Source organism: Gymnoscopelus microlampas (genome assembly GCF_963454915.1).
Source record: "Gymnoscopelus microlampas genome assembly, chromosome: 15".
NCBI classification, from domain to species: Eukaryota; Metazoa; Chordata; class Actinopteri; order Myctophiformes; family Myctophidae; genus Gymnoscopelus; species Gymnoscopelus microlampas.
Genome location: NC_139952.1, coordinates 48237984 through 48249714, shown reverse-complemented (window position 1 = coordinate 48249714; position 11731 = coordinate 48237984). Strand labels below are relative to the sequence as shown.

The 11731-nt window shown below is 40.3% G+C and overlaps 1 protein-coding gene and 1 long non-coding RNA gene across 3 annotated transcripts in view; both read right to left on the bottom strand.

The window, feature by feature from the left end:
* Positions 1-11731, bottom strand: part of LOC311062402 (uncharacterized protein) — a 700443-nt gene that overhangs the window by 101515 nt on the left and 587197 nt on the right. The window contains exon 44 of the mRNA XM_084081416.1: positions 922-1035. Coding sequence (XP_083937542.1) covers positions 922-1035 — 114 coding nt within the window. The remainder of the gene's footprint in view (positions 1-921; positions 1036-11731) is intronic.
* The window catches only part of LOC311062427, a 3308-nt gene continuing 2061 nt past the window's right edge, over positions 10485-11731 (bottom strand). Inside the window, exon 3 of one of the 2 annotated variants that reach the window (XR_014602497.1) lies at positions 10485-10592. This is a non-coding gene — a long non-coding RNA (uncharacterized lncRNA). The remainder of the gene's footprint in view (positions 10593-11731) is intronic. The other variant, XR_014602498.1, reaches the window with a different exon arrangement.

The following is an 11731-nucleotide window of genomic DNA, read 5'->3' as shown; positions in this document are numbered from 1 at the left end:
TATCCCAAGTATAAAATAGGGTAAAAGTAGTAAAACTATTCCTCATTTTGCGTTGGATCCTCTGTAACCCCCTAAAGGACCCCTGGGGGTACGAACACCCCACATTGAGAACCACTGCTCTACTGTAAAGAGGATAATTACTAAAATAAATATATTGTAAAAACAAAATAGTAACTGCCCACAAAAAGTTCGGAAACGCAACTTTGGTCGATTATTTTCGTTTGATTATTTCTCCCTTCAATAATACCGATTGGTATTCTATTTGATATCATTTTTATCGTTCATTAGTCACCTTTACAACCAGGAATAACTTCCAAAGATCGTGCATTCGTGGAATGAGTAACACGGCTAAACGTGTAGGTAGAGCACCCCAAAAACAGAACAAAAGAACAAAATGATAATATTATTAATAATAGCTACAGTAACATTTTACAAACGATACCGTACAATAACAGTTGATAGACACAGCAGTCTATACATAGTTTACATAGTTTGTTACATAGATAGCACATGCACACAAGCAGTCAGTCTCTATAGTTCAGCTTCACCACTGAACACCACATAGTGATTTGTACGACTTCATTCACAAACTGCACACACAGTTATTTATAATCTATAGATAAACTTTGAACATCTCTTAATAAAATGCTGCAGGGCAAGGTTTAGAACCAACCCATCAATATTCATTCATTTTCAACCCCCTAGGTGGGGACGTGAGGGAGGTGTCAGCCCACCCAGCACCCCTAGTCCCACGGCTATGGTTATTGTTTTAAAATCTCGTAGTGTGCATATTCAAGATAATCCCATAATCCTCTAGTTTGTGATGCTACCAGAATTCCAAATTGTTTAAGATTTTAAAAACAATCTAGTGTGAGTACAGCTTTATAGTGTAGTGTATATTGTATAGGAGGATTCACATACTGTGTGTGTGGAGGTCCAGGTTCATTACTGAAGTCAGGAGCTCCTCCTTTAGACTTGTCACTCTTCAAAGACACACAGCTGGGTGTTGGAGACTCTGGTCTGTGGTACGGACTCCTGGAATCATATAAATGATTCTATAATTATCACGTGAAATCAATTTGTTAAATATTTGTTATTGTTAGTCCCATAGTCCCAGCGCACCGAAAATAGCTGATCTACAAGCTCAACAACACGTCACAGCAAAATTTGTTGAGCCTGCAGATCTGCTATTTTCGGTAGTATGATTTGTACGACTTCATTCACAAACTGAACACACATAGTAACTTACAATCTACATATAAGCTTTGACCAAGGAGGATATAGTGTTAAAATCCTATGTCTACTTCTTAAATTTGCATTAGCATTGAGATCCACGGGGGGGGGAGGGGGGGGGCATTCCGTACCCAGTCTAGATCCAGAGCAAATGTCAGGCATGATTATCCTCTAGTGTTAGCGGTTCAAAGATCCAATATTAAGCCTCCTGATCTGCTCACAGACATACAAGGCCATCAAGACCATTTTCAAACATGGTTGATATTTATTTGGCTTGTTACTGTCCGTTATGCTTTTATTTATATTGTTGTGTTTATTGTAGGAGGATTCACATACTCTGTGTCTGGAGGTCCAGGTTCATTACTGAAGTTAGGAGGGATTCTTCTAGACCAGTCACTCTTCAAAGACACATAGCTGGTTGTTGGAGACTCTGGTCTGTGGTCCAGACTTCTGGAATCATATATAAATGTTTCTATAATTATCATGTGAATGAAGAAGTCAATTTATTCAAGATGTGTTATTGTTACATCCCATTTTATATCTTAAAGGGAAAATGTTTTGCCTTTGCAATAACAAGAAAACAGAACAAAAGAGCTAAATGATAATATTATTAATAATAGAAACAGTAGCATTTTACAAACAATACATACAATAACAGTTGATAGACCCAGTAGTCTATACATAGTTTGTTACATAGATAGCACATGCACACAAGCAGCCAGTCTGTATAGTGCAACTTCACCACTGAACACCACATTGTGATTTGTACCACTTCATTCACAAACTGCACACATAGTAACTTATAATCTATAAATAAACTTTGAACATCTCTTAATAAAATGCTGCAGGGTGAGGTGCGGAACCAACCAATCAATAGTCATTCATTTTCAACCTCCTGGGTGGGGAGGTGAGGGGGGTGTCCCCCCCCCCCCCCAGCACCCATAGTTCCCACGGCTTTGGTCATCGTTTTAAAATCTTCCAGTATGTGCATGTTCAAGATAATCCCATAATCCTGTAGTGTGTGATGCTACCAGAATTGCAAATTGTTTAAGATTTGAAAAATCCTGTAGTGTGAGTGCAGTTTTATAGTGTTGTGTATATTGTATAGGAGGATTCACATACTGTGTGTGTGGAGGTCCAGGTTCATTACTGAAGTTAGGAGGGTCATGTTTAGACCAGTCACTCTTCAGAGACACACAGCTGGGTGTTGGAGACTCTGGTCTCTGGTACAGACTCATGGAATCATATACATGTTTCTATAAATATCATGTGAACTTAATGTATTCAATATTTGTTACTGTTAGTCCCATTTTACATCTATATGGATTCAAGTTCAGTCGCCACAACTGATTTCAGTCATTTGGAAGCATGTCGCACACTGGAAATAGCTGATCTACCAGCTCAACAACACGTCACAGCGCGATGTGTTGTGAGCCTGTAGATCAGCTATTTCCGGTTATTAGTTATGATTTGTACGACTTCATTCACAAACCACACACACACACACACACACACACACACACTCCAGAGCAAATGTCATAATTATTCTCTAGTGTGTGCGGTTCAAAGATCTAATCTTAAACCTCCCGATTTGCTCTCAGACATTTAATGCCGCCACGGCCATTTTCAAACATGGTTGATATTTATCTGGATCACTACTGTCCGTTATGATTTGTGTGTATATTGTATAGGAGGATTCACATACTTTGTGTGTGGAGGTCCAGGTTCATTACTGAAGTCAGGAGGTTCATCTTCAGACCAGTCACTCTTCATAGACACAGACGGAGACTCTGGTCTGTGGATGAGCTGTTTGTCAGTTCCCTCCTCCTCTCTCTCCTCACACTGACTCATCGTTGGTCTTTATTAAACCTGTCAAGATTACAGTCAAAATAAACCTGAAAACAGTAAATGTTTGTTGCATATGCACAATGTGCATGCACACCCAGACACAGCTGCAGGGAAGAGCAGAGAATGTTAGAGGGACAGGTGCTGACATTTCTAAAAGGCAACCTTTGGCAAAAATAGCCAATTTACAAGCGTCACAGTGCAACGCGTTGTGAGCTTGTAGATCGACTATTTTAGGTGTGCGACACACCGCTCTCAAGTATAATCAAGCCTTTACTGGAGATGTGGTGCACAGCATTGATTTCTACACTGAGGACAATTCTGTCAACATAAAATGCTGCTTTTAAGTTCATGAGAGTTCGGAAAAGGCTATTCTCTTGAATGCTGCCTTCGGGCATCAGTTTGGCAATGCCAGGCTAGCCTTCAGGTACAGTAATGGAGAAAGGGCATCTACATTTCTTTCACCATAGTAAAAGCTGCATTCATGGTCTGGAGAGGGAACTTTTTACACACAGGTAAAAGGGGAGGGTCTCAAGACCGGGGGGAGGTGGGGGGGGGCATCAAACGTCTGGTCCTCAGTAAAACTATGTCCAAACCTAACCTTATTCCTAAACGTAACCTCAGTTAAACTATGCCTAAACCTAACCTTATTCCTAAACGTAACCTCAGTTAAACTATGCCTAAACCTAACCTTATTCCTAAACGTAACCTCAGTAAAACTATGTCCAAACCTAACCTTATTCCTAAACGTAACCTCAGTTAAACTATGCCTAAACCTAACCTTATTCCTAACCTTAACCTCAGTAAAACTATGTCTAAACCTATTCCTAACCTTAACCTCAGTAAAACTATGTCTTAACCTAACCTTATTCCTAACCTTAACCTCAGTAAAACTATGTCTTAACCTAACCTTATTCCTAACCTTAACATCAGTAAAACTATGCCTAAACCTAACCTTATTCCTAACCTTAACCTCAGTAAAACTATGTCTTAACCTAACCTTATTCCTAACCTTAACCTCAGTAAAACTATGCCTAAACCTAACCTTAACCTCAGTAAAACTATGCCTAAACCTAACCTTATTCCTAACCTTAACCTCAGTAAAACTATGTCTAAACCTATTCCTAACCTTAACCTCAGTAAAACTATGTCTTAACCTAACCTTATTCCTAACCTTAACCTCAGTAAAACTATGTCTTAACCTAACCTTATTCCTAACCTTAACATCAGTAAAACTATGTCTAAACCTAACCTTATTCCTAACCTTAACCTCAGTAAAACTATGTCTTAACCTAACCTTATTCCTAACCTTAACCTCAGTAAAACTATGCCTAAACCTAACCTTATTCCTAACCTTAACCTCAGTAAAACTATGCATAACCTAACCTTATTCCTAACCTTAACCTCAGTAAAACTATGCATAACCTAGTCTTATTCCTAACCTTAACCTCAGTAAAACAAATACAAGAACCTCTGGGGACGAGCAGTCCGCGTCAAAAATGGGGGCGAGTGTGTTTTGGGGCGAGTCTTCCCGTTACCATGTGGACATGTCAGAAATAACCATTGACAATAATAATTGCACCTTATATAGCTCAATGGTAGCTGCATTCACTCCAGTGTTTGATTGATTGATTGATTGATTGATTGATTGATTACATTATTAACAGTTTGCAAAAAAGCACAGAAAGAGAAAGTACAGTTCTATACAAAAGGATGCTAAAAGGATTAAACCCAAGAAAGCACTATAGCTTGTTTCCATTGGGGTCCTGTGTATTCAATTCATCAAAACATTCAATGACAAACAATAATATGCAATACCATGCACAAACATCATATCATAAACGAGTAGTAATCAAAAAGAAAAATATGTAACAGTAAACACACTTTAATAAGTACGTTTCCCCAGTGGTGGTACACAATAATGCACATCATGCCAAAGGTTCCTCAATATGACAGTGGGGGATATACAGTTGTCAATGCAAAAGTAATAATACTCGGCTGATTATTATTTATTACTATTATTATTATTATTTTATAATTCAGGCCATTAATAAATTGTCATGTTTTTTTCTCCTTATTCTATGTTATGTAGCATGAGATCACCTTGTTGTCGTGTTGTGTATATTGTAATAGGAGGATTCACATACTTTGTCTCAAACGTATTTATCAATACATCCCATTCAGTAACGCTGTTACAGTTACTGTAATTTAAATGGGTGTGTTACCTGCGTTACTTGATGTGATCCAACCCCCATGGAGTCTATCTGTCATCTAACCCAAGGGTTCCCAAACCTTTCAGGCCGCGACCCCCCAAAATAATCATATTTGAACTGGGGACCCCCCAAAATAATCATATTTAAACTGGGGACCCCCCACCCTGACAAGCACTTGGAATTGTATAGGCATACAATTTAGTTTGACTCACAGATAAATATTGTGAAAATAGCAGATCTACAAGCTCACAACGCCTCGCACTGCGATAACACACACAGGGATAACAACCTCGCTCTACATCAACGTATCACATGACCAAACTCCCCTGAGGTCACATGACTTACTGTCAACTGTGGAGGTGATGTGATTCTAATTACAACACGTCACTTCTAACAACTTATTAAAAATAGCAGATCAACAAGCTCACAACGCATCATATTGTGACTCGTTGTGAGCTTGTAGATCTGCTATTTTTGAAGAATGTTGACTGTCTTCTCTAATGGGGGCCACTGGCACAATTTTTAATCATGTATTTATTTATTTTCAGATGGGGGTCCACCACCAAATGCATATCAATTATGCAAGGGATAATGCATGGGGAGGTAGTCATTATTGAAATTTAAAGCCCGACAGGGCGATTAACCACCGAGGCGCAGCCGAGGTGGTTAATCGCCCTGAAGGGCTTTAAATTTCAATAATGACTACCTCCCCATGCATTATCCCGCTTATTACACGGCTACTTAATAAATACATAAATACATTTACCCAAAAGTAACAACAAAACGAAGTATTTCCTTGCTTACGGCAATGAAAGTATTCCATAAGTATTGGGCTGGGCGGACAAGTTCGCCTCGCAAAAACAAATGACGAAATGGAAAAAAACTCGCCCCAAAACATACTCGCCCCCCATTCTATTTACTGCCGATTTGCCTGTAATACCGCCGGATTTACCCCGGGGCGACTGTGTTTTGGGGCGAGCGTTTTGGTATTCCCCCGTTGTTGTGCCACGATAAACAAGGAAGCGCAGTGGATCAAATAGAATGACTTCTCGGTTATTGCATCGTCTATTTCTCACTTCAAATGTTTTCAAAAACATTCTTGAGAGCAACGTTTAGTTGTAAATTACATTGTTTGTTTGTTTACATGGCTGTCATGTTGGATAAAGCATATAACCAAGCAGCACAGGTTGACATGAGCAGGTGTTCTGAGTCTCTGATTACACAGCGGTCCGTTATAGAGCTCATCGGTCATTATCCAGAAATAATGACCGATGACTGACCAATCAGAATCGAGCATTCAACCAAGCCGTGTAATAAAATAATTTAAATCAGTTTGTGTCTCCTTGACATGAAGATGTCTCAGAACCACTGATCTATATAACTCACATGGACTTCTGTTCTGTTCTGCTCTGCTCTTCTAAATATGTTGCTGACCAGTGTTGAACTCCATTACCTTTTTACTAACTAGTATTGTAACTAATTACTTTAGCAATTCAACAACATGTGTTACAATGACTGAGATTAAAATAGTCTTCAGAGGATTATAATGTTTATTATCATCCAGTGATCTACTGTCACTCTAACCCAGTGGTCCTCACACTTATCTGGCTCAGGGACCCCCTGCAATTAACCTTTACATCCACAGCATTACATCGTTACCGTATATTCATATTATGATACGTAAATATGTATTGTTATTACAAAAGATACAGATAATATAATATACAGTTTATCACAAAGAAAACTTTACATTATAGGACAGATTGAAAATAACTTTATACTTGACGTTTAACCACTTGAACCCCATCATCCCTATTCTGGGGGGAATATTCACCCCAAAAATATCAGATCTACAAGGTTGTGAGCTTGTAGATCTGCTATTTTTGACAGACATTTGGTGTAGATTGAAAAAGAACACACCAAGTACAGTGTAACTCAGGTCTGTATTACTAAGTGGTTAAACTGAAGTGATATTGATAGATTCCAAATATGATCAAAGTATTCTGCAGCGTCCCTGGACTTATGTTACAGCACCCTAGGGTGCCACGGCCCACACTTTGAGAAACCCTGCTCTAACCTCAGCACAGCAAGCCTTTAAAACAGCAGAGACATGACCCGCCCTATTCTGCCTCTGATTGGTTTAGGTTTAGACAAGAGGAGTGATGATTGCTTAAGGTATAACTATGAGAGTGACAACACTAGCACTCTCATCGTAAGAATGGAATGAGGAAATGCTCTGTCTATCTTAATGAGGAAGTTCCAATGTTTGGAATTACAGTCCATAGCAGTCCGCTTTGCAGCGAGATCAAAGCGTGACGGAACTCTCTCGCTCTATGGGTCTGGTGCAAACACACACAGGGAACACTCCTCTCCACAGGCATGCACACGCGTGCGTGCGCGCACACACACACACACACACATGACCTTGGTCATAAAGGCTTCCTCTAAGCCAGGGGTGTCAAACTCAATTTGGTGTCCGGGCAAGATTGGTCAAATTGTGACTTGAGGTGGGCAGGAACCAGTTGCGGACACACATGCGCGCTCACGCATTCAGTTATGCAGCATTGTTTTTCAATCTGTTGTCTGAACTTGTCTCAGAAAACAAACAATGCAATTTGTAAGGAGCCCATCCATTTGAAATAGAACTATGGCTTCAATTGCTTGCCTATTGTTCTTTACAGAAGGAGTTTCACTGCAGCAAGTGGGGAGGGGGGAGCGTTCTCATGTCTCATATATATATATATATATATATATATATATATATATATATATATATATATATATATAATATATAGACATAAAAAAGTTAGAGAACCACATTATAGCAACATAAGTGTTTCAGAAAACTGTTAGCATTTAGGAGACATTTGTAAAGATTTCCATGATTTTTCAAAAATAGCAGATCTACAAGCAGATCCACAATAGCAGATCTACTTTATATCTGCTATTTTTGAATAGCCACATAAATCTTAAAATTACAGAGATGCTTTCCCCAGATAGAATGTTAAATACACTCTGAGTTCAAATAACACTGAGGATTTCACTGGGCAAGCTCCTGAGAAATAAAAGAAGCAGCTTTGATACATTTATTTTTTAACACATATATGATTAATGCTTCTAACTACCTATTATATATATATATATATATATATATAATATAGGGTCAAAGGTGAAGGATATCTCTAATACAGACACTTCTCTGGACTATTTATAACAACATCTGATGTATGAGTTCAAGCAACTCCCCTGAGGTCACATGACTTACTGTCAGCTGTAGAGGTAACTGCTTTACACTTATAAACTGTGATGTGATTCTAATTACAACAAGTTACTTTAAACAACTTAAAAAATAAAAATAAAAGCAGATCCACAAGCTCACAAGGCATCATATTGTGACTTGTTGAGCTCATGCCTCCTCAATGCATGAGAGCTAGCAAGCTGCTACTTATCACCTGACAGGGGGGAGTTTCCCCGGTTGGACGTAGCGCGTGGAAGGAACACGTTATTCCAACCAGTTCCTTTTCCCTCCATCAGGCGCCCCGGCTGACCAGGGGGAGGCAGTATAAAAAAAAGGATTACTACATGTTTTTGTGAGGGTACCTACCCTAGGGGACACGGGGAGAACATGCAAACTCCACACAGAAAGGCCCTTTCACCAACCCCACCTAGGGTATGGGCACTGATGACGCGGAGGAGAGAACACGCCCCCAGTGACTGTCTTCTCTTATGGGGGCCACTGGCACAATTTCTGAGTGATGCCAACCACTCCTACATTTGACCGTGTGTTTGTGTGTCCGTCCGAGCACGGCCTCAACAGCTGCAGCTGATTGCAACACAAACATGCAACTAATTCAACACAAACAGGAGGCAGTGGAACACATGCGCCACTTAAAGACATGCACACACACACGCTGGCTTCACACGCACCCACAGACACACACGCTGGCTTCACGCTCGTGCACACACACACATAACATGCAGACCTAACGAGGCGCACCGTGCACACACACACACAAGCCAGCACTGCACATGTGCGAGCCAGCACTGCAGACGTGCACGCACACGCACACACGTAACATGCAGACCTAACGATGCGCACCGTGCACACACACACACACACACACACAAGCCAGCACTGCACATGTGCAAGCCAGCACTGCAGACGTGCATGCACACGCACGCACACACACACACACACACACACACACACACACACACATACACACACACACACACACACACACAGGTCAGAGGTCTGCCATCACAGTATCCACACAGGGACCACGTGTGACACCCAGGGGCAGTGTTGGGAACATTCCAACACTGTGTTGAAAGTTCACTTTCTACATGAACTAGTTCAAAGTTCAGTTCACACATTTTAAAATGAACTAGTTCAATTCATAGTTCATAATTAAACATTTTGAACTAAAGCTATGAGCTTGTATATCTGCTATTTTTGAATAGCCAAAGTATACAATATGGATAAAGGGGTTACAATGATTATGACTCTTTATTATTACATTTTGCTGGGGACCCCCCTGGTACCCCCTCAAGAACCAATACGTTAAGGTATAGGGTCAGATATCATGGTAAGCCAATCTGAGGCAGAGCTGGGCGGGTCTTGCCTTTGTCTCTCTGGTGCAAACACACACAGGAAACACTCACTCCTCTCCACAGGCGTGTGCACACACACACACACACACACACACACACACACACACACACACACACACACACACACACACACACACACACACACACACACACACACACACACACACACACACACACACACACACACAGTTCAAGCATGATCTTTCTATCAGCGTCTATATTCCAGGCAGAACTAAACAGATTGATCTGAAGACATGCTTCCTATATCAACAGTACAGACAGTGGGTTGTGTTTATAATACTTTTCATCATTCAGATTCAGGCAAACATTTAGATTAATTTGTTGTATTAATGATTTATTAAATACTAAGTGGTTCTAGTATATGGTACACCTGTCTCTGTCCTTGGACAGCTTTTCCCCCCCTCTACACCAAATATCTTTGCTAAAAATAGCAGATCTACAAGCTCACAATGCGTCACAACGCCACACGTTCCCTCCAGAACAGGGTCTGTGGGGTTCAAGTGGTTAACATTGTTAACAACAGACTAGAGAGATTATTGCTACATTGTATTGTTTAAAATCTCTTACCCTGCAATAATCTCTATGCTTTGATCAGACCAGGCAAAACTAAATGGAGTCCAGACGCTTCAGTTGACTGACAGGGCAGGTACTTTGACCTGCAACCAACTAACACACACACGCACGCACGCGTGTGTGTAGTTGTGAGGGACGTCAGTGTTGGGGATTTCCTATTCAAATTCATTAAAGAACGATCGGAGGTAGGTGGATTTTATTAATGGTCACGGGACTTAAAGAACTTTTTTTTTTAAATTACCTTTTCATCGTCAAGTCATAACACACAAACACACACACACACACACACACACACACACACACACACACACACACACACACACACACACACACACACACACACACAGAGATAACCTCACTCTACAACAAAGTATCAAATGACCAAATTCCCCTGAGGTTAAGTAACAGCGTCTCCGCCATATGTGGCAGGCTGCCAATTATAGCAGAGACAGCACAATACTTTGCCAGCCTTTTTGCCTCCTTTTTGGCCATCCCACGATGTTGAAACCCTCTAACAACCAGTCTGTGGGTATAATGTCCTAGGCTGTCGAATATAAAAAACAATAGTCTGCACCTATAGCCCAGCTCTGAGATGGTATGTAGGAGTGATTGGTATTTAATGAGCTTGGTCATAAAGGCTTCCTCTAGGTTAAGGTCAAAGGTGCAGGATATCTCTAATACAGACACTTCATCAACCACAACCACATCTGGTGTATGAGTTAAAGATGTCTGGGTTATCACAGAGATGGATCAAGGATGGAATGACACAGGAATGTTCTCACTCTACAACAAAGTATCACTTGACTAAACTCCCCTGAGGTCACATGACTTACAGTCAGCTGTGGAGGTGAATGCTTTATCACAACTGTGATATGATTCTAAATACAACAAGTTACTTCTAACAGCTTTTAAAAACACCTTTTTACTAACTAGTATTGTAAACATTTACTTTATTAATTCAACAACATGTGTTACAATGACTGAGATTAAAATAGTCTTCAGAGGATTATAATGTTTATTATCATCCAGTGATCTACTGTCACTCTAACCTCAGCACAGCAAGAGACATGACCCGCCCTATTCTACCTCTGATTGGTTTAGGTTTAGACAAGAGGAGAGATGATTGGTTTAGGTTTAGACAAGAGGAGAGATGAAGGTATAGGATCAGATATCATAGCAAGCCAATCTGAAGCAGAGCTGGGCGGGTCTTGCCATTGCTTCCCTGGTGCAAA